The following is a 23,821-nucleotide window of genomic DNA, read 5'->3' as shown; positions in this document are numbered from 1 at the left end:
TCAGAGGTCAGACGGAAATCATCAGACCTCTGAAAAGGTGAAGCCTGTTCAGCAGCAAAATGGCCACTTTTTCTGGATCACCGAGACCGCTGATGGGAAGATATACCTTGCTTCCCTCTGCGTCGTCTTGGGAAACTGTTTCAGAAGAGGCTGAGGGCAGTTTAGGAATGACAGAAGGTATTCTTTGTTTATTGTTATAAATGATGTCATGTTTCATATAAAAAAGTAAGCGGAAGGCGCACGCGAATGTTCCGTAACCGCATTGTAGCATTCTAGTATTAGAATGACACAGCAAACCTGCAGTCTTATTAAAATCGTAACTTAGGTAAGGAATTACGTTTTTTCTTCAAATAATAAATACAAGTTGTTTATCAGCTCGAGTGGAGATTATGTTCAGCTCGCTTTCATCAATTTCACTTTAGCAAGGTTTTATACTGCAGCAAACAAATTCTGTTTCATTAGTATGCAAATTGATACATTTTTTAGTTACAGAACGAGCTTTGTGTCTAACACTGAGCCACCGATATTTGTGCATTTCATTCATTTAGTTAAAATATTCAAAAAGTTATTGCCTTTAAATTTAAAAAATTGCTCTGAGAAATTTATATAGCAGTTTCACTTTTCACTTGAAACACTTTTAGGATGCAAATATGAACTTGAAACACTTACATACCTCTTTGCAGTCTCTTAATCAGCTTGCAATCGTCATAATCGCATGAAACTTAGTGAAATCCCCCTAGTGCTGGTGTACATGTATGCTATTTATGCATCAAACACATGCAAATTATAATCCTGGATCATGTTGTTCAAAGGTTGGATAATTTGCTTTTCACTAGTTAATCTCTACCTGGTGGAAAGCCTAGTACATTTTGCTACCATTTATTGACTGGATAGTGATTTATCCTTGGGAGAGCATTATCCTTCTTTTATGAGGCCTGATAATCATTGCATCAACATATTTTGAGAACATTTTTGTCAAAAGTCTGGCTCCACCCCTTCACCTTTATTTCATAGAGGATCCCTTCCTTTTGTGATAGTACCCATTAATACACCTGTTTTCTAATTGATTAGTCAGTAAGTTCAATCAATCAGTCTGTTGATCAATGACAGGTAGATGTCTGCACTTGAGCTAAGTCAATGCAGAACCCCAGAGCTTATGCTGGTCTTCAGCACATGACATTTTACCATGGAGTAGTTTGGTGGGATGCCATTTCATTTCAAGTAAACCCTCCCCCCTCACCCTCTGCATTGGTTCTGGTTCCTTGACAATTCACCTGAACCCATTTACTTAGTCCTGGGTAGAAAGTGCCACTTTTATAATTAAATATCTTTCCCAAAAAAAGAAAAAAACCCATTTGGCTCAGTCTTCAACATGCACCTTCCAAGTCAGGATCCATTGTACTAACCTATACACCACAGCAGCTCCTCCCTGCCCCTATTTGATTAATTAATGGTATTATTAAAATCAGTTGTTTACTAATTAAGTCATCAATTGGTCAAATATTAAAGCTATCTATTGATTAAATACTCGTACGCAGTGAATACTATACTTGGTACTATATCTGCATAACGTTTTTCTCCCCTTCTTCCATTCTTGTAAAAGAAAGTATAATTAATTATTAAATCATGAGCAAGGGATGGCTATTGTAAGGTGGTTTTTGATGATGAAACCTGAGTTTAATACCTTGTAATAGGAATTGAGATAAAACACCAGTTATCAAATCATTCTAATAAAAAACATAATTCTAACAGACAATAATACAACAAGACAAGCTTTTGTTTTTATTTTTAGTTTTAATTATTTACAACCACACAATTCAGCTATTAACCTTATATACTACATCATCATCATGGAAAAGATAGAGAGTAGCTTATAACCAATCTAAATTGCAATATTTGTTAAGGAGCGCTTCAGCATGGGAGGTTTTTACTTTTTGTGTGTCTAAAGCAATCATTTGTCATGCTAATTGTGTAAATGCTATTGGGAAGTGATTTGAACAGGGAAGAGCAATATTGAAAATTCAGATGCACCTGGCTTGGATTCAATTACCATCATCAGTTAGTGAAAACTTTTAGTAACCTCATTAATGTGATGGAAATGAATACTTGTGAGAAAAATCCTATTTGAAAAAGCCTGCTTGTTCAAGCACTTCCATGGACGCTGAATAAACAAGTGTTGCTTATGGGTTGAGGCTACTGATAGCTATTTATTGAAGGGCTTGCTCATTAGCTGAATTAAAGTAACAGAAAATTAAGGTATTTTTCTTGTGTAATAATTGAGGTTACTCTCTGATGCTATCCAATCCATTGAGAAATATTGGTGAAGAACAAAGTTCACAGAAGTATGTGTCTGTGACAGCAGAAGGTAATGTATTATTCCTTGTCATAAGTGGTAATATGGACTTATCATTACCACTCTATAAAATTTTTTCATTTACAGCCCTGTAATTAATGTGCACATAATATTTTATAATGCCTAGCAGCCAGAGAGTGATAATAACCTAGTGTCCTGCTCCTAATGAATATTTCTCAAAAATAAAGAGGTTATTATTTATTATAAATGAAATACTTGTAATAACCAATTAAAGTACAAGAGGATGATTAAAAGTAATGATAGAATACTAAACTGCTCTTAATTTTGGTTAAGAATATATGAAAGTCATATATTTATTCATCACTTCACGGGTTTATTTGAAACCAACATCATGACTAGCTCCCAGTTGGCTTGTTAGCTCAGTTGGGAGAGCACTGCACCAGTATCGCAGAGGTCATGGGTTCAAATCCCGTACAGGCCTGAATTTTTTTCAGGCCTTATTTTCACTACTGCCCAAGTAGTGCACATTACTGCACTTAATTTTAATAGATAACTGTCCCAATCTGATAGCAATGTTTGAATTGGTGAATCTTCACTCAAGATACCCTTGCACTAGGTCTTATTTCAATCTGTAAAATGAATTATTTTTTTCTTTGATTTTCTTATTGGTTTTCAGAGCCAGAGCACAGAAAAAAATTGTCAACTTTTTTTGGTGTTGTGGTACCAGTCACCCTATCCATGTTTTCAGTAATTTTATTTTTGCGTCTTGGCTTTGTTGTTGGTCAGGTATGTGAAGTTTCTCCCTTTTTTTTAATAAGCTGATAGAGTTAATGTACAGTTAATAAGATCCCAATTTCTTACAGTTCTTATTTAAGGTTGTCAGTAATTAGAGAATTCTTAGAAACAGTTGAGAGTGGTATTGAGACAAGAAGAACAAAGCTTTGTCATTACCTCTGATTCTAGAAATGAGACTTTCTTCTCCAAATTAAAGCCTCACCCTAACATCACTACACATATTTTCCATACAATGTTATCAACATTTCATAAGGTGCTGACAAGAAGGATATTAGCTGGTGATCATTTCCTTTATTCTCATGACCTTAATGTGTGATTCGGGGTGATATTGTAAGGAGAAATTAGATGCTTGTCACTCTTTGGGTTCAAAGGCCAGGTTAATGCCTACTTTTTCATCACTGAATATGGTTGATTAAATAAGGAAAAAAATGTATTTTGAATAACCCTTGAACTCCCAGATCAAATTTGTCATTCTCTTTACTGTCAACCATACAATTCTTATAATGTTAGGTCAGAGAATTTAGTATTGGATCAACTAATTATCCCCTAACTGATATTTTTCTTTATTCTTATCACTTGTCTGGTTGATACTGTAATGACATTGTAAGGAGAAATTCTGTCTTGGTCACTCATGGGAGTTAAAGGGATAATGATTTTTGTTGATTTCAGGCTGGCTTAGTATTGTCCATTGGCATGTTCGTAATTGCTTACTTTGTAGTAGGCTTAACAATACTGTCCATCTCAGCTATTGCTACAAATGGTGCGGTCAAGGAGGGTGGAGCCTACTGTATCCTGCTTTAAATGTAGAGCTAGATTTTTTTCCAAGATTTAAGAATAATAGGAATTGTTACAGGTAATTCCAATGCAGTTTGGCAAGAGATAATATACTGTGAGTTCCTCAACTAGCAACATAGTACCTTCAGCCTTGAACTCCTAAGATCTGATTGTTAATTCTCCCCTTAGCTGCTACACATTTCCTTGCAAATTAGTTACAAGAATTTGGTATCAGATCAAGATAACAACTTCAACCTGATGAGTTGGAGTTTTCTCATTACCTGTTTGCTGGATAATGTATGGACATAATAGGGAGAAGTTACATGTTAATCACTTCTGGGCGTTAAAGACTTTGTCAGGGCTTTAGGTGAAGCCAGGCCTTCTGATTTGTTCCTCCTACTTATTTTAAAAATATTCCTGTTACCAGGATGATGGTATTAATAATTAGCTGCCAAGGTCCTAAAATTTGGAACTCTTTTCTTGTTTCAGTCACTTCTTCATCAAGTCTTAGTGTTAAAAGAAAATGCAAATTTTTACTTATTAGTAATCACTGATTTGGCCAAGCTACACATCTGCAGCACTTATCCTCTTCTGATTATATTTTGTTGTAAGTGAGGTGGCTTCTCCCTTAAATCCAGTGGTTTCTTGAGGTGTCATTGCATTTTAATCATATTACTGCAATTAGTTTTTTTTTTTGTATTGTTTAAAAGGCAAATGAAGAATGATTATGATGGTCATGATTCTTAGGACATGTATCAAACATCACACATTTTCGCTGTGGTGTACGTCAAATGTTTCATTAATTATTACATAGAATGTCATGTAGCTTTTTTTAACTCAAATCAGACATGATTAGTCGTACATTAGGTCCAGAATTTGGGGGATCAATAGGAGTTATTTTTTACTTCGCTAATATCTTTGCCTCGGCACTCTATCTCCTGGGTGAGTATACAGTCAGTTTTACAATACAGTCAGTTTTACAATCACAGAGCAGCTGACAAAGTTTTGCAGCTGTTTTAGCTTGTGAATGAATTTTTGCAAGAAGAATCTTTTTTGTCTTGAATGAATATTTATAATTGTTCTAAATGTCTCAGAGGATGGCAGAGATTGATGTGGAGAGCAGTTTGCAATAAAATGTATTCAATGTGACTTTATCTAAAGCCAACATCAAATACTTTTGCCACAGTAATGTGGATTACAATCAGGAACTTTCTTTCAACAGGTTTTGTAGAAGCCTTGCTGAACAATTTTCAGGAATCATCTCCAAACAGTAAGTATTATGTGACATACAACTGGTTTTTAGGCAGTTAGTCTAATTTTCCTCTATGTGGCTTATAATTTTATCAATACGTTATTGAATAAAACCAGTATTGATTATAATTTAGGTCATTACAAGTTGTTTAAAAGTGTCTGTCTATTGAAATATTCTTTTACTATTTGTTGATTTAGTTTTCCGTTCAGGGACATGGTATTCATTTTTGTATGCATCAATAGTCCTGTTCTTTTGCCTAATAGTTTGCCTGATTGGTTCAGGTAAGACAAAAATATTAGTGGTTTATTCCCTTACTTTATGATATTTTATTATGTTTTAAGAGCATCATTTATCATTTCCTTCGTTCCCTTGCCCTCCCTTCTTATTTTTCTCCTTCTGTTCTTTCCTCTTTCCCTCTCCCCTTGCTTCTCCCTCCCTTTCTTTTTCCCTTCCCACATCCATCCCACTTTTTTCGTCCATCCCTCCCTCCCTTCCTACCTTGTTCTTTTTTTCTCTCCCTTCCCTCCACTTTCCTTCCTTTCCCTTTCCCTACCTCTTTTTTTCCCTCCCCTCCTCTCCTTTGCTAACATTTCTCTTCTCAATTTCTTCCTACATTCCTCCCTCTCTCCCTCCTTCACTTTCTCTTCCTTCTTCCTTCCTCTTTCTGTTTTTCCCTCCCTCCCTCCCTTCCCTTCCCTTATCCCTTCCATTATCCCTTCCATCACCCCTTCTCCCTCCATCCGCTCCCCCTTTTTCCTTGCCATCACTCTGTCTTCCCATTTTCTCCCTCCATCCCTGCCTTCTTCCTTTCATTTTTCCTTCCCTCCCTTGCTCCTTTCCCCATCCCCTTCACCTCTTTCCCTCCCTTCCCTCTTCTCCTTTCTTTCCTCCTTCATCCTTTTATTCCTATCTCCCTTCCACTACCTCCTTCCTTTTTGCATCCATCCCTTCCTTTCCACTCTTTCCTTTCATCCCCTTTTCCTTCTCCCCCTCCTCCTCCTTGCTCTGCTTCCTCCTGTCCCCCCCCCCCTTTTTTTTTTACTTATTAGGCACTGTTGCAGTAATGATCTATTTGTAATTCATTTTGCAGGAATGTTTGCAAAGACATCATTTATCATCTTCCTAGCTGTTATGGTTGCCGTTTCATCTTCAATTGCAAGTTATTTTCAGCATTCTGTTCATGCATTATGTATTGAAGAATTAATTAGAATTGAACTGATTTTCTTAATTAATGTTCAGCTATGTGAAGTGAGGGAATTGTTGATCAGAGCCAAAAAAACTGTGCTCACAATGCAGCATGACAGAACTTTTCCTGATGTTGTACTAAGAATTGAAAAGCTGCTTTGCAAACAAAACTATGAACAGTTTGATATATATTATTATGCACTTTGACTGTATTCGCCAAGGTTACAGCATCTCGAAGCATAAAGCATTAAGAGTTTGATGTTTAAGTTTTTAAATTTTAGAAATTATGAAAACACAGTACACCAATTGCAATGCCATGTAAATTAACAGGAATTATATACTTTCTTTTTAATTATCAAGCAGCATCTTATCGTCATGTTTATTGTTAATCCTAGGTTAGTTTTCTCATTGTCAAGCACAAAGGTGGCATATTACCAGGAGTACATTCAGGGCATAGCCCTCCCAAGGTAATTTTCATTTGGCAACCAATGCCATGTTCTGTATTGATACTGTCAGCTAAATACATGAAACAACAAAATGGAAAATTCCCCAGAACTTTGTGTCAGTTGCCAACTAGTAGAAGAGTGTGGAATATTTAGCCTACATGGACTTATGCAAGTGTCCAATTTCAGACACAGTTGTCCAATTTTGAACACCAATGAGCACTTTTGAATATTAGTGCCTGACTTTGAAGAACAGTGTCCTATTATGGACAGTAGTGTCCCATTTTAGACAATTAGTGTCATGAATAAAAGTTTGATAGAGGTAAGGGTTTCCATACCTTCTGGTTGAGCTCATCATCAGTGAAAAGAAATCTTCTAATGAACAGCCATGTGTGAACCACATGTAACTTTGTTTACTTAGCCTAAAATCTAAAAGTTCATAATTACAGAGTTTTGTACTGACATGATAGCTGTATTCAAAACAAGTCATAGAACCATATATTAAGGTATGGCTATGGATGGTTTAATCATGGGTTAAGAGCATTGCTCTTTCCTTCACTATCACGAAAGTAGTAAAAAAGACATGATTATTTAATGTCATACAACTTCTTTTTCAGTGTATGAAATTTAACATAGTCATTGATTTTTGGAAAAAAGATAGCAAGTTTTTTTTAACTCTATCTGTTAATTTTACAGAATGTTACATACAGATACTCAGGTTGGAATTCTACAACTTTACACAAAAATCTTTGGGTAAGGTTATTCTCAGGAATATAAAGCAGGATTGTATGTTTATGCAATATTCCTTTTCTCAATATCAATTTTGATGAAAAGTATAATATTTTAATCCTAAAATAACACAAATTGAGGAGGCTAAGTTTCCAAGAAAAGGAGTGGAAGTAGGAAGGAGATAAGAAAGGAGGGAGTGATGAAGAGGGAAAGGAAGGAAGGGATGGAGAGGAAGGGGGAAGGAGGAAGGGGAGGAAGAAGGGAGGAAAGGGGGGATAGATGGAAGAAGGGAGAGGTGAGTGAGGCAGGGAGAGAGGGAGTAAGAGAGGAAGGGAAAGAGGAAGGAGGGAGGGTCAAGGAAGAGAGAGGGAGAGCAGGAATGATAGAGGAAGAAAGAAAGGAGGTAGAAAGGGAGGGAAAAGGGAAATATGTCAGAGAAGGAGACAGGCAGTAAGGAAGGGGAGAGGGAGGAGGGAGGGAGAGAGGGCATATGGGAGGGAGAGGGAGAGATGATAGGAATAAGGAAGGTGGAATGGAAGGAGGTAGAATAGGGGGGGTGGGAAGGAGGCAGAGAGGGAGTAAAGCAGGGAGAGAGGGAGTAAAGCAGGGAGAGAGGGAGGAAGGAGATAGGGTGGAAAGAGAGATGAAAGGAACATTTGAGGGAGGGAGAAGGAAGGAAAATACTAAGGAAGGGGTCGCTAGGAGGAAGAGAGGGAAAGAGAGATGAGAGATGTGATTTGGAGGGCAAGAGGTATACTAATCTATGGTTGACTATGTATATCATACTGTTTCAACTTTCTCCAGCAATTATTTTGCAGTGATTGATTAGAAATGCTCAATGGTTTTGCCTCAGAGAAAAGCTTTGCACTTATACTTTTCATACGGTTAAGAAAAAAAAAAGTAATGATTCAAAGAACAAGTTACCCCAGGTTAAGTTTTTTTTCCATGGCAACGTCTGGTATTGTTTACATGTACATGCGGGTTCAATGCAGAAAGAGGATGAGAAAAGCAGCAGTTATCATTTGGAGTCTGTTTTCATGATTTGAAATCAAATTCCTCCAATTAATTTGCATTGGAATTTGTGGCACTTGGATAGGATAATTTTGATCATATAAATAAGTTAGAGGGTCAATGAAGTCCTAATATTGGTAATTTCTTTCTTGCAGCCTAACTTCACTAAAGACTATACAACTGAGGAACATCAGACTTCTCTGACAGTGTTTGGAGTTCTCTTCAATGGGGTTACTGGAGTCATGGGTAAATAATTCACTAAGCATTTTTCAGACAGATTGTTCTGCACACATAAATATCTATCAATTTATTTCCTGTGGCTCAAATTTCACACCTTCAGATTGAAAACCTAGTAAGATCTCAAATCAGTTTTTCACTTGCCAACCAACTTTTTTGCACGTGGGAGAAGTTCTTTAATAAATCAAATTGAAGACATATACAAGGTGGTATATATGTATGGAAAGTAATTGTGCAAGCTCATGCTCATTAAGAAGCCCATCACAACAGTGGGTAAAAAATGCCAGGTTTCCTAGCTAGTGCTATGATGTTGATATCAGCAAAAATTGCTGATATCAGGGATGTTTGATATCAAAGACTTTCACCAGAGATCAAATTCACTACAATTGCATGGCAAGTAGAATTGACAGCCCTATTGTGCTTCAGGCTTTGTGTTTTCTGCCATTTTTCAATAATGGAAAAAAATGTCTTATAATTTTTAGCTGGTGCTAACATATCAGGGGATTTGAAAAAACCTGGATATGCCATACCCTTTGGTACCCTTGGTGCAAGTGTTTTTACATTTATTGTATATTTGCTCCTAGGTGAGTCACATTTGAAGTTTTTGAATAGGGTTGTTGTTCTTGTGGTTTTTCCCTGAAAGTTATTGTTGATGATGTCCTGTAATATGTTAAATAAGGGATTGTTGTGAGTCAAATATCTTAAAGTTCATTCAGTAATGTTATCAATAATGAAATGCAACTTCTGAACATAAAATTTAGCAGCAGAGCATTAACTATTAATAAAAATCATTAAACATCAAATATTAAGAAAAATGCATTTAGCTTTCTTGAATCAAATGGTTATTTCTTGAATTAAATGGTTATTGCCAAATATCAACAATGAAAGACATTTCCCTCTACCAGTTATAGAGTATGTAACTGCCGCAAACGATTTTTATTGCAGTGGTTTTTACAAGTGCTACGTGTCCCAGATCTTTACTACGAAACAATTACAACTATCTTAAGGTAACTCTATGCATAAAGATGCATCTTCTCCACACTGTTCTTCGTACATTTACAAAGGTGCTGACAAGGAGAATTTGTTTGCCAAGAAAAAGTTTCCTTCCCTCGTGACTATTTCCTTTATGCTCATGACTGTAATGTGCAATTCAGGAGAGATATTGTAGGGAGAAATTAGATGCTAATCACTCTTAGGATTTAAAGAGTTTATTGTCTTGTGGGAAAAGGAAAAATTTCCATAGCTTTAGCTTCCCACTGACAATTATGGTCACCTCAGTAGTGTATAGAAGTAGTAACAATAGTGGAATGATGGCTGATTGCTCCTTGTAGTTGACAGTCACAGTATGGACACAATACAAAGCCTTTAACCTGATCCTGCTGTTTGTTCCCAGGAAATAAACAAAGTGGAATGGTTGATCACTATGGGAACATTTGCTGCTACTCTTTCAGCTGCTCTCAGCTGCCTTATAGGTTGGTAAGCTGGTGCATGTTGCATGTTAAACATGTCAACCTTATTTTATCTTTTATTGTCCATTGAAGCTTCTTAGTGCATAGTGCATGTTGTCATTTGATCACATGAAGTCCATGACATACTTACTCGGTATTATCCTTCTAGAACATAACATTTAGATAATAATCTTAATATCAAGTATTGATAGAAATATATTGTTGTTTCCTTAGGTGCCTCAAGAATTCTACAAGCTATTGCTAAAGATGATTTACTAGGTAAGCTAGATGATTTAATGTTATCAACTGTGTTTAGAATGTGAAATTGACCACTGTAAAGAATTTCAAAGCTGACTTTTCAAGCTTTAGCCCTTCCTTAGAGCAACAAAGCTGCTGGATAGAAAGTGAATATGTATCTATCCTTTCTTCCCTACTCACTCATGGCTTCTTGCTCCCTCCATCTTATCTTTACTTCTTGTTTTTTTCTTTCCCTTGCCACTGATGATGAATTTCACATGCGTACACTTCTTCCCCTACACCTCCCCTCCTCCCTTGTTACCTCCTCTCTCCTTGTTTGTATGTGCCCACCTAGTCCCAAAATGTATTTTTCTCTTACTGATTGTCTCTAACAATTGATTGAGAACATTCTCTGTAATAATTTTACCCAAAAGGTGTCATACTACGTCCATTTAGCAAAGTCACCCGCAGAAATGGAGAACCTCTAAGAGCTGTTCTAATGTCATGGTTCTTTGTTCAGGTAAAACTTTATTTTGAATAAGCTTAGGCACTGTAAAGTGATAAAGTGATTCTCATCTGGACATGTCGACTCATGTGACTAAGACTTGTGCTAGCGCGTTTTATTATTTGTACAATATCCGGCACATTAGGAAGTATTTGTCTCGTGAGTCCACCGTGAGGCTTGTTCACGCGTTCATCACAAGCAGGCTTGACTACTGTAATGGTTTATTGTACGGTGCTCCTGAGTATCTAATTAAGAAACTTCAAAGAGTCATGAATGCCAGTGCTCGATTGGTTTACTGTGCACCTAAGTATTGTCACGTTACTCCTTTGCTAAGAGAACTCCACTGGCTACCAGTGCGCTTGCGCGTAGATTTTAAGATTCTCCTTGTTACATTTAAGATTCTTCACGGTGTTGCGCCTAGCTATCTTAAGGATCTTGTCTCTGTCTTACCGGTCTCACGTTACCAAATACGCCGTAACAATAATGGTATATTGTTAGAAAGACCTCAGCTAAGAACGAAGAAGACCTTGGGAGATCGCGCGTTATCGATGGCTGCCCCCTTTTTATGGAACAGTCTTCCTCTGCCAATTAGACAGGAAACATCAATCGACTCTTTTAAACGCTCTGTTAAAACATATTTATTTAAAAAGGTTTTTAGTTAGATTATTTATTTATTTATTTATTTTTATTTTTATTATTTTTATTTTTTTAATATTGTAATGTTAATATTGTAATATTGTAATTTTACCGAGTAATTTTACTGGTTTTAATTTAGTTTTTAATAATATTGTAATGCGCTTTTGAGTATTTTTATAGAAAAAGCGCAATATAAGTATTAAATATTATTAAAGGCGGGGTTCTACAGAGATTTTTTTAGCAGCCAGGCTTATACAAAGAAAATGTAGACGGCAGTGAACAAAGGATTTCTCCAAGGGCATGAGCATCTATGCCACTGGTATTAGTCCCCTTGTCTTCTTTCCAATTTTGATCTATAGTTTTGTATAAGGAAAGCAAAGGTTAGTTTTTGTGTCAGATCAGGACAGATCTTTTGCTGTTTTGTGTTGTTCAAGTATCTGGGTGCTTCATATACAAGTAGCTGGTGAAAACGTGGGCTGCTGGTGCTTTTGGAGAACAGGTAGCAGATTGGGATGGGGGGGGGGGGTACAGGGTGACCAGGTGGTTAATGCAAGGGAGGGATGCAAAAAAAAATGGGGGATGTAGTTGTCGGGGAAATAGCAGTCTGACTTGTATGGTTTTCAAGCACTTGCTTCATCACTCATTTCCCAAAACGGAGAGATTAGCACAGCATGTTGATCATATATTTTGTCTCTTGTCAATCTGTAGGTTGTTCTTTTTATTGGAAACGTCAACAAAGTAGCTTCGCTCGTCAGTATGTTCTTCCTCCTGTCATATGGCATCACCAACGTGGCCTGCTTTGTACTCAAAGTTGCTTCTGCACCGAACTTTAGGTGAGTATTACATTTGTGTGAAATTCTAATCATCTTATAGATAATGGACATATGATGAAATCATCTCCTTGATTTGATCTCCTTGATTTGTTACAGACCAACATTTCAGTATTTTTCATGGCAATCAGGTGAGATTTTTTTTAAATTCATTTCTTTCCTCAACAGAAGGTTGTGCAGTTGTCTTGTTTTTTCTAGAGTAGGCAAGGTAGCAGATTGGGATGCCGGGGGGGGGGGGTTTGGAGTGGGCATCATATCACTTTCACCTTTCACATCATATCTTTTAACACCACTCCTTGTTTATGTACCCCCATGAAATGAAAACATTGCAAATTACTAACCCTGTCTTTTTGGTTGTGGAACTTATAACAAGTGTTCAATGGTAGTTAGATGATAAATGGGATTTTTATTAGCATTTAATCTCTGATAAATTTTCTCTCATTTATCGAAGCTCTCCTTGGTGCTGTGTTTTGCTTCGTGATCATGTTCCTGGTCGATTACAAATTGGCTGCTCTTGCATTTGGTAGGTTATTGCGAAATGATTTCTTTTTTATGTAGATACAATAAAAGGCTAAATCTGCACATAATTCAACGTGGGAGGCCCTTTCCATTTAGGGATGCATCACATTCAGATTCTCCGTTAAGCATCTAGGAATGTTGCTGATCAAGTGAACGTGGATGAAATGCAAGCAATACTTCAGTACAGATAACCAATGTGCTGAACGTTTATCAGGATATATTGAAATTTGTACCCCTTCGTGGAGACAGATGCGGTGAGATAAAAACAACTCATCCAAGGCCCCATTTTTTAGTTTTTTTTTTTTTTTTCATAAAAAAACTCTGTTAGCGTATATGGTGGTATGTTGCTCGCACCAATCAGATCGCGGCATTAGGGTACGTATCTCGCACTAATCAGATTGCCGCATAAGGGTATGTATCTTGCACCAATCATATCAAAGCATTTGAATATCCTGCACCAATCACAGCGTTTGGGTATTGTTTTCTTGTAAATGATGTCATGGATCAAAGAATGACATTAACCAGAAACTTTGGGCTCATTTGATAAATGTAATGGTTTGAAGCCTTCGCGAGAGCCTTGTCGATTAAGGTCGAGATTTATTGGGATAGGAAGGGTACGCATTTAAAATTTTTAAGTTAAAACGTGTTTTTCCGCTCCTTTACTCGCAACGCCAACAACGTATATTCCATCACGTACCATGAAAACAACGTCCAAAGTCCAATCAGAACATACCTAATCATTGTAGTCCTGAGAAGGACTGTTGTCGGTAGTGGCCACTACCGACAACAGTCCTTCTCAGGACTACACTCACCCGGACGATCAAACTACACTATTACATGTTAATCTCGGGTTACGCACAGCAGGCAAAGTTCAGACAGGCAACAACCAATTAATGGTTGTTAGCGTATATAGTCTAAATCTTAGTCTGATTGTCAACTCCAAATGCAAAACTTCATGTTTTTAATCATTTTTTTGGTTTTCAGCGCTTATGGTGATTTTGTTTGTGGTGATTTCTCTTCGTACACCTCCCACCCCCTGGGGAGATGTGTCACAAGCTTTGATCTACCATCAGGTATTATTTTGATCCTAAGCAGCATAAGAAAAGCATTTTATTTTGTACAATTAAGCTCGTTGTTAATAAGGGTTTTGTGTCTGCAGGTCAGAAAGTACCTCCTTCGATTAGACCTAAGAAAAGACCACGTGAAATTCTGGAGACCTCAGGTATTTAAAACCCCAATTTAAAAATCCAAATACAAAATGTTTTAAGGTTCCTGACTAGTGGACTTATACGCAAGAATTTTAAATTTAGGATAAGGTTTTCCGTAAAGAAGTAGGATAATTAACGTGAACAATAGATTGCTGATCGTAGCAGTGGGCAGGACGTGTGTCGCATAAAAAGCAAGTAATAGCTTAGGTCACAGTAGAGTTATCAGTAGCTCAGGGAAGAGCATAGGAGGGCAGAATGCGAAGGTCCAGAGTTTGATTCCTTGTCGGGGGCTGTTTTCTTTTTCTTTTTGTCCCATGCTTGTGACGAGACAAACGACGTCTTTCCGTGCCTTTTTTAGTCCAGGGCCAAGTTGTATAAAGGGCGGATAATGCTATCCAACGGATAAGTGATAACAAAACGTGTGGCGTGATCCACCGGATAGAGATTCATCCAGCGGATAGCGCTATACAACCTTCGAACAACCAGGGCCTACACTGGCAAGTTTCATTAAACCTATGCCACTTACCCCAGAAGTGATACTCAAAATTATAATAAATCTCTCCTCAAATCCAGCAACGATTTGACAAGAGTAAAGGTACTTATCAGCTGAAGTATACTATCTCATTACCCCAAATTCTTTTTAATTCAATTGAAATGAAATGACGCAGCGAGAAATTACAAGAAGTTGTGCTTTGTTTCTCTGTCAGGTGCTGTTATTGGTGTCCAATCCACGCTCTGGTTACCCCTTGATAGACTTTGTTAATGACATAAAGAAGGTAAAGAAATGTTCCGTGCTTGAATCAATCAAGAATGGCCATTTCAATTTAGAATGGTTCAGCTGGTTTGGCTTGGAGTTTTGACTTTGAGCGGTTATGTAATGGCTTAATCAAGGCCCTGTAAACTCCAACTTAAGATTTAAATAGAGATTAATCCATGGAAAGTGCACGCAAACGATTTTTATGCACGAGTTGCGATGCATCAAGAAAACGAAAGAGTGAGCGCAGCGAGCGAGTGGGTTTTTTAATGCATCTCAACGAGTGAATAAAAATCGTTCAAGCATTTTCATTGGTATGAAGTGTTTATTTCATAGATACTGAGATATTTTCTTATTGACCGACATATTTCAAAGATTTGAAGCCATTTCTTTCCCTCTACCGTGAGGTACAATAGCTCTTGTCTTGTCTCTGATTGATTGGACGAACGATATATTTCAGTTCTCAGTTCGTTCAGTATGTTGACTTGTTTGTTATGAAACCTTATTAAAAGCCTCAAATTGTAATGGGAACAGCTAAGGAATTGCTAGTGAATGACTGAATCGAATAGTTGTTAGTTCGGGTCTGTCCAATACTGCAGTGTAGTCATATCTTTTTATGAGCTCCAAGTCTATATTATTGATGTAGAAAGTACACTGATTCCTAATTCATGGTAACCTCTCTTTCCACCGCTTCTTATTGAACTATTTTGCAAAAGTGATTAAAAGTGTACAACACTGTTTCGTTAAACAAGTAATTAATTTCTTTTGTATATCCAGGGCGGTCTTTATATCCTTGGCCATGTCCAAGAGGGTGAATTTGATGCTCAGGTAAGAAATTCTTTGTCTGCAGTATTTGTTAAATGTACACTGGATTGAGAAGTCAAATTTTCAACAGTAGTCAGCATTGTTTGACACCCTGGGTATGTCATGGAGTTGACTGAATCACCGACAGAATGACAAACCAATGGGGATACATTTTTAAAGACACTATAGTGCTGGTTCGGTGGGTTGGGGAGGGGGGGGGGGCTACTTGAAGATAATTTGGTTTCATAAACTGAGTTGGTAATGTGAATTGGCCACCGTTAAGAGTTTTTTAAGCTAGTATTTCGAGAATTAGCCATTGTCATTCGCTCTGACAAAGGTTTGACGTTTGATATGTCAACTTTCGAGACTCTTTACGGTGGCCAATTTACATCATCAACTCAGATGGTAAAACTAACTTACTCTGACTGATTAGTTGAGTTGCAAAGTGAATAGTTGGCTAGTTGGTTATCATTATTGATTGACTGACTCGCTGAATGACTGACCACTTGATTAATTGACCAAGTGCTTGACTGACTGATTGGTTGATTGATTGATTGATTGACTGACCGATTGATTGACTGACCGATTGATTGACTGACCGATTGATTGACTGACCGATTGATTGACTGACCGATTGATTGACTACTATTTTTCTGCTGTGCACAGTTATTGAGAGGACAAAAGCGCGAACTTACAACCTGGCTAAATTTCGTTGATTGTACGGAAATAAAGGCTTTTGTGGAGCTGACTATTGCACGAACGATACGTGCTGGTGCGCGAAACTTACTTATGGTGAGAAATTATCACTTTAATCAGGTTTGATTAATAATTCCTTTTTGGACAGAGTCTTAGCCTTGTGGTGAATCATGTGAAAAACATTCAAGTTACTTTGTCTGCATTCTTTTGCTCCAAAAGTTATTTAGATGTTATTTGTTGAATTTAAATTTGAAAAAATAGAGCAACTGCAAGAGGTCATGACGCAATTTTTTTATTTCAAGACCCAATGTCATTAGCACTGAATTATTTGCTTTGCGATGTTTCTCACTCCTCCGAAAATTTTTCGCTTTCTAAGCCAATTATAGCTTTCACATGGAAAGCGCATTTTGATTGAATGTCTGAAAGTGACCAGAACCAAAGTAATCGCAGAGGCCAATCTGAGGAAAGGAAAACATCATAAGCTGCCATTGAGAACTCACAGTAAGAACAAGTAAACTGCCGATAGCGCTGAAAAATGCTTATGAATAAGACGCAATTGGTTTAAGTTTTACTTCTGATTGGTTCAAAAGACGGCGCAAGGTTTCGGACGATTGGAAAACTAATGTAACCTTAGTTTGCTATTGACATTCAAATTATACTGATCTTAAAACTTTCTGAGTGGTACTGTTTTTCTGTGTGTGTTTTAGGCGTCTGGATTGGGTGGAATGAAACCAAACACTCTAATCTTAGGTAAAATCAAAATTAAAGATGTAACGCTATTTTATTGTTAAAACCTTTTGACAAAACCTTTTTGGAGACAACACTTGAAGGAAGATGAAAATGAAAGAAACAACAATACAGGGAAAAGGCCTTACTGCCTTAGGTATTTCTGACCAGAATTATCCCACATAGCAGCAGCTTGTTCCATTTTCAATAAAAAGTGTTGTTTCTTCCTTTAGACTAGATGCTAGTCCATTTTATGTAACTCCCACTTCTGCATTTTGTCCAGCTAACTAGAAAATTGAGGAATACCAACAAATACCCATTTTGCTCCTGGGTGAATGTAGTCCTCAACCAGACCTTTATTAATAGTGCTGTATGGCTGGTGTTTCCGCGAGAAAACAAGATGGCGTGCCAAGCGAGCCAGCAAAGACTCATCCATCCACACTAGTCGGTGCTCGCTCTTTAACCTTCGTATTTGCACTGCTAATGATCTGTAATCCAATATGCAAGCCAGAAGGCCAGTGCACTTTCCACAAAGAAAACGCAACAAACAGTCTATCAAAGAAAAATCGAAATTCACCTTCCTTCCTGCATTTGTAAACAGGGTTTTACGATCATGAGCTCCCTGTGGAGAGTTTTTCTCGTGGAATCTTCAGGAAACCAAGACTTCCGTTCATGAGGGTGCAAAAGAAAGGTAAGAAATGGGATCGGACATACTTGTTCCTCTAAACTTCTCTGGAATGGTCTTTTTTTTATATTTCTTTGTTTCTATTTTTATCATAGATGAAATTTACCGCAGTGTACAGTTACAACTCCCACCACTTCGAACGCACGTAAGTTAACGAGAAAGTGTAGTCAAGTCTATGTCGCAATCACGAAGTTAGTGGTGTGTCTTTGACTTAGATAACCATAGCCTTACGTTAAAATGTATAATCCTGACAACTGGCCCTAATGACGCTCTCGATATTATTGTCTTCTAAAACTTTGTTGTGTGTCTTTCACCCAGCCTGGGCATCAGAAAATGACATTAAAGGACTATGTAGGAATTATAAAGGTAGGAAGCTGCTGTGGAATCTTTAGTGACAATTTTTTAAGCATGTAGGGCAGAAACACGTTGTTTTCAATACCACCAAAAATAGTCAGCTTACGATAGCAGATGGCCGGGGAATCACAGTTGCCTTAGAGTACTTTTCGATTGGGGGTCGCAAAATAAAAACCGAATTAATCACGTCGGCCAATCAGAACTCGGGTAAATGTCACAAGAAGCCAATAAGATCTTTAGGTGAGAACAAGCAAAATGCCTGAAGTATGGGAAAACGGGAGTGATAAAGTCGAGATTGGTTTTAGTTTTGTATCTGATCGGTTGAAAATGTTTTGCGAGTTTTCATATCAATCTCAATTACTTTCATATCATATCAATCTCAATTACTTGCAACATTCAAGTTAAAGTTGATCTATATACTAAAACAATTCAATACAAATCTTCTTCCTCTTTTTTCCTACGTTGACAGGATGCGGTTTTAATGGACAAAAATGTCTGCATAGCCAGAAAGTATGTCACGTTATACTGAACTATATTATGTATCTTAGAGCCACTCTACCGAAAAGCCATTTTCATTACTTTCTCGTGTGTTTCACTTTTTGCTTAGCTCAATTGGTAATTGCTCCCAACTAGTGTTTTAGAGGCATGGACGAGAACCTCGTCGAGTCGTGAAAGTTAATCTATGAGGAAATACCAGAGCTCAAATGTTTGCTCCTCTGTTTGCATTTGGCCTATTCTTAGTATTATTAAATTTTAAAAAAAGAAAACAGAATGAATATTCTTATCACTATGGGTGAATTTTTCAGCTTTGCTCAACTGGACAAGAACGCTCTCGGCAAGGAAGGATACATTGGTTGAGTATAACATGTTTATTTTTTTATTGGTGTTTTGTTTTGTTACATAAGAAAGTCGTGTTTTTGGAATCATGTTGGGTATTTGTAAGTGATACCACTCTGTTACCATCAGGTGTTAAAAACTGTTTTAAGTTGTATTTAAAGGTTGTTTAACATGCGCTAACCATTCAGAGGAAGGACCTCCTTTTAACTATTGAGGAGGGTCTCAAAATTAGCCTATCCATGATTTTACAAGTAAATCCCTCTTCCCCTCCTCCTCTTTTGCCATTACCGTCATCTAAACTCTTCGTAGTAGCAGCAGCAGCAGCAGCAGTAGCAAATACTTCCGTGTAATACATTTTCGATAATTCTCTATTCCATTGGTCATACTGCACTCATTTAAGCGTTTCCTTTTTCAGATGTGTGGCCAATGAATACGACAGTGGTGGGAGAAGGTGAGGCCCTGTTGTTAAGTCTTAAGTCTACAAAGGTTAAAAGTATGTTAACGCCATACATAAGGTATGGATAATGGTGTGTGTTTCTTTTCAGTTCTTACCCCCTACCCCTCCCCCCTTGGTGCTGCAAGGTTCATCAAAGATCCCTTTCATCTAAATCCTCTGGTATTTCAAACCTTTACTACATCGCTTCATGTTTGTGTATTGTATTTTTTAATAGTCCGTGAAACGTTTCTTTCACGAAAACTGGTGTCATAATCTTATTCTTCTCCCGTACTCTTTTATTCTGCCAAAATTACGGGACATGGCGGCCATTCCCTTGCAGTTATCTTGCATCCTAGCTCAGTTGAGAGTCCACATAACCAAGCAGTTGATTTTTTTTGTCTTTAAGCAGGGTTGGTTCTAGGTCCATATGATTTCACGTTCCTCCTAACGCTCCAGTTGAGTTGTGTTCTTCATATGGTACCATTCTGGGAAAATCGGTCCAAACTTAGAGTCATGCAGATCGTGGAGACTGAAGGTAAATGTACAATTATAACATGGTATGGTCTCCACTAGACGTAATATAACCCAGTCCCATTAAGAGAAATTTAACGATTAGAGCCGAAAAAACCCGGTTTGGTTTTGTTTTACTTTGCTGAGTGATTGGCCTAGAAAGTTGCGCCAACCCCTCAACCAGTCAAATGCAATATTGAAACCAATCAAGGCTCGTTCACACGCGTTTTCCCGCCTTTCAGGTAGTTTGCGTGTTTTCACTCTCATTCCCTATAGGTTCCTCGAGATAATATACCTCGCTCTTATTGGCCGTTGGGATTACTTTTGTTTTGGCCTTACGATTCTCGATGGAAAGGCGCTTCATTGAAATCGTTGCTTGCAGTGCTTTCCCTAACATCCCTCGAAACTCTTCTCTTACTTTTATGGATAGCATTATGGCACCCATCCATTCGCTCAAATGAATCAAACGAACGGAAAAACATAGATTTTTATCAGATCCAGTGCTAAAGTTTGTCAAGGCATAGTAAAAACTGTGGGAACTTGTCAAATCTGTTTCTTTTTATTTTTGTGTAGATGATGAAGGAAACCACCAAACACAGCACAGAACTCTAACAAATCTTCTCAAAGAACTTAGAATTCCTGCAGAAGTTCGGGTAAAAATCTCTGTTCTCTTTGATTTTTATTCGCAGTTCCTGATGAACGTAACTGTGTCGCTGATCGGTTCAGTTCATTACAAGGTTGTCCCTTAGCCTTCTTATAAAATTCCTCTAAATTTTTTGCAGATCTTTTCTCCTGCGAAAGCTATAATTTAAAAAATGATACCAAAGGACTTTCTCGGGAGCTCAGAGGGCAAAAAATGATTTAGTCTGAATAGCTGCCATTTCCCTTGGAGATCTCCATATTCTGTAACATCAACGATGCCATGATTAAGTTTGTTTGGTTAATGGTTACCAAATAGTCATTTTCTTTCATAAACGGGTTATCTTCAATTAGAAGACATTTTTATCACATACGTACCTTCCTTTTGTTTATATCTTAGATGATTCACGTTACACAAGAATCTCTTTCTCTTACAAGAAATGCTGATGGACTAGCGGTGAGTTCATACGATCTACCTTGCTTTTCCAAAAGATCAATCTTCCCGCTGTAATTTTTCATCGACATGACGGCTGGTTTTCAAAACATCCTACGTTAACATTCTCCATATAACGTAATTAATGGGAAGAGTAGAAGCCTGTTGGTAGGTGACTTTTTCATGCCAGCTGACTGACTCTAGTTATTTTTCCCGATATAGCCCTCTACCAACTGGTATCGAACAGTGAATCAGCTCATTAGAATTCACTCAACAGACGCATGTAAGTTTTACGCGTAGGTTTCATATCTGATGCAGTTACCGGTAATGCAATGTTACTTAAGTTTATTAAGAATTTGAGGTGTAAATGTGTGTATCAGTTATCATGAAATATTCGCAAAGAGCATTTGTAAGGATGCGGGAGGCTTCAGTTAGAGACTTTGCATATAATTGCCGTCACATTTAGCGAATGTGTTTGTGTACTCATAGTTTTGACACAGTTGAAGAGTGTAGATTCATCATGAATGTTATTAATGTTGCCTTTCTTCCAGTCGTTGTATTTACTGGTCTTCCCCATCCTCCTAACGAGGAAAACATGGCTCAGCAATTTATTCAAGACATAACTGTGCTGTCAGGTAACACTGAAATCTAATTTGGCTTAGGGTTTAGTTTAATGCTGCTGAGCAATAAAGGAAAAAAAACTACCAAAGGTACAGATGACTATTAGACACACTGTTGTGCAGTGACGTATTATTTTCTTTGCCCTTTTCTTGCGATTCATTGATGAAAATTCTGTGATACCTTGGCCATTTGGTGTTAAATAGGTCCTTAAGGCGTACATTTGTCTGTTGCCGAAGTCGTAGTACCTCAATTGTTGTAACAGACAGTTACTTAATTTACAGGTAATATTCATTACACAGTTACAATTAGCGCTTGACTAACTGTTTTAAACTTATTTTGTTACAGATAACCTTCCTCCGGTTATGATGGTGTATGGAAAATCAAAAGTAGTGTCAACATCATTATAAACCGCATCTTGCGTCTTACTCAGTACCTCCTGAGAGTGAGAATAACAGCATCCTAGGTTATGATCAAGACTGGGCACTTTACAAATACTAGGGGAGATGGGAGGCGCTTTTCTAGCACAGAACACCGGAAAAATTATTTTCTTGTTGTCTCTGTTTACAACACTCATGTGGATTGGTGCTGCAATATTTGACAAACACTGATTTGAGAAGGAATAACAGGATTAGGAAGTAATTAGCACTGTTCCCTTCTGGGAAAATACTGGCTTTAAAGGCACTCAATGACTGTAGAGAAATTTTGTAGAACATTTGCATTTTCTTTCTTTCTGCAGGGTTTTTTAGTTTATTTGTTCTGTTTTCAATAAACCTACCTGTAAACAAAGCCAGATCTTGCAAATATTTTTAACTTGCTTTTATGCTAAAGTATGTATTATGTACTGAATCAACATTACTGTATAGCCTAAAAAGGAAATATTCTATGATTTATTTATACACTGATTTTGTAGATGACAGTGAACAATATATATATTTGTACGTATTAAGTTTAGTAGATAAGTTATCTGAAATTGTTGTAAGTGCATTGCAGTTATGTTTTTAATGCAATGTTCAGTTACCTTTAAAAGAGCAAACTAGTCCACAGATCTTTAAATTCTAATTAAAGCCATTTCAGTAGATAAAATGACTACAAGTTGCTCAGGTGTTGGTGCTGTTATATACAAGAACATTACAAGATAATTTGGTTTTCTTAACTGAGCCGATAATGTAAAATAGCCACCATTAAAGAATTTCCAAAGCTAACATTTTGAGTGTTAGGCTAATGCTCGAAACATCAGCTTTAGAATCTTTTTATGGTAGCCATTTTACATTAACTATTCAGTTACTCACTTACTTACTACCCATGCACATCTTCCTCAACCTGCTCCTGTATTGACCCCCACATCTGGTGTATGGCTTCATCTTCTCTTTGACTGTTTGCTGCCAAGTTGTTTAAGGTCGGCCTCTCTTTCTCTTTCCCTCTGATGTGCAGTGGATGGCCACTCTTGCAATACTATCAGGTTTTCTTCAAGGACATGCCAGATCCATCTCCATTGTCATTTTATGAGTCTGTTCTTCATATCTTCAAGTTGGCACTGCTCCATTAGCTCTTGATTGGAGATGGTTCTTGGCCAAAATATACAAGAGATCCTTCAGAGACATGTCCTGTGGAAAACTGACAACCTTTTAAGTTCAGCCTCCATCATTCACCAACACTCTGAGCTGTATGGCAAGGTTGACGGGACACAACTCTGGTAAATACACAGCTTTGTTTTCTTGTTGTACCGGGCTGACTTCAACACCTGTAACCCAAAAAAGGGAACATGCTGAATGTGGAAGCATATTCAATACAACAACATTTCTTGCATTGCAAACTTAATTACGAGAATCAATTTATAAATGTCACTGTGAAAAATGTTAGCATTTTTACCCGTACTTTCCGTAATGACCCTCACTTTCTTGTTTTTGTGAACTTGGTTTTCCTAACGGACTTCAGGCAATTGTTACGCTAATTTCTTGGATTGCTTGGGTCAGGTCTGTGTGTGACTCATGTCTATGACTCAAGTCAAGGGTGATTTATTGGGCTGATTTTTTGGTCATAAAAGGTCGACTTATACACAAGTAAATACGGTAGGTATTTTCTGGTTTTTGTCAAGTTTTACTGGTGTATTGAGCTACTTTTCTCCAAGTGATGACAAAACAACCTGGAATTTCATTGGCTACCACAAGTTTTTATGTCTTAAAATCCAAGATTTCCATGTGGT

At 37.4% G+C, this 23,821-nt stretch overlaps 1 protein-coding gene and 1 non-coding gene across 5 annotated transcripts; both read left to right on the top strand.

The window, feature by feature from the left end:
- Positions 1 to 18: 18 nt before the first annotated feature.
- Positions 19 to 22,705, top strand: LOC131773740 (solute carrier family 12 member 9). Of its 4 annotated transcripts, none has more exons than XM_066162359.1 (37): positions 19 to 177; positions 2,282 to 2,365; positions 2,991 to 3,100; positions 3,779 to 3,896; positions 4,730 to 4,825; positions 5,106 to 5,153; positions 5,333 to 5,416; positions 6,226 to 6,290; positions 6,716 to 6,779; positions 7,458 to 7,516; positions 8,659 to 8,749; positions 9,223 to 9,324; positions 9,686 to 9,747; positions 10,134 to 10,212; positions 10,423 to 10,467; positions 10,860 to 10,945; positions 12,275 to 12,399; positions 12,496 to 12,527; positions 12,848 to 12,919; positions 13,900 to 13,988; positions 14,075 to 14,137; positions 14,831 to 14,899; positions 15,655 to 15,705; positions 16,348 to 16,473; positions 17,085 to 17,127; positions 17,705 to 17,794; positions 17,884 to 17,933; positions 18,107 to 18,154; positions 18,612 to 18,652; positions 18,949 to 18,995; positions 19,395 to 19,430; positions 19,822 to 19,950; positions 20,499 to 20,578; positions 20,965 to 21,021; positions 21,220 to 21,280; positions 21,549 to 21,632; positions 21,964 to 22,705. In XM_066162359.1, the coding sequence occupies exons 1-37, from the start codon at positions 60 to 62 to the stop codon at positions 22,023 to 22,025; spliced, it is 2,766 nt and encodes a 921-aa protein (XP_066018456.1). In that variant the 5' UTR covers positions 19 to 59; the 3' UTR covers positions 22,026 to 22,705. The 4 variants fall into 4 exon arrangements, with proteins under 4 accessions (XP_066018456.1, XP_058945661.2, XP_058945660.2 ...); XM_059089678.2 differs by having other exon boundaries at positions 6,716 to 6,787; positions 7,460 to 7,516; positions 19,825 to 19,950; XM_059089677.2 differs by having other exon boundaries at positions 6,716 to 6,787; positions 7,460 to 7,516.
- Positions 2,723 to 2,795, top strand: Trnat-agu (transfer RNA threonine (anticodon AGU)). The gene has a single exon. It is a non-coding gene; the product is annotated as a tRNA-Thr (tRNA).
- Positions 22,706 to 23,821: the final 1,116 nt, after the last annotated feature.

The sequence above is a fragment of the Pocillopora verrucosa genome, chromosome 2, assembly GCF_036669915.1.
Source record: "Pocillopora verrucosa isolate sample1 chromosome 2, ASM3666991v2, whole genome shotgun sequence".
NCBI classification, from domain to species: Eukaryota; Metazoa; Cnidaria; class Anthozoa; order Scleractinia; family Pocilloporidae; genus Pocillopora; species Pocillopora verrucosa.
This window is presented reverse-complemented; position numbering and strand designations above follow the sequence as displayed.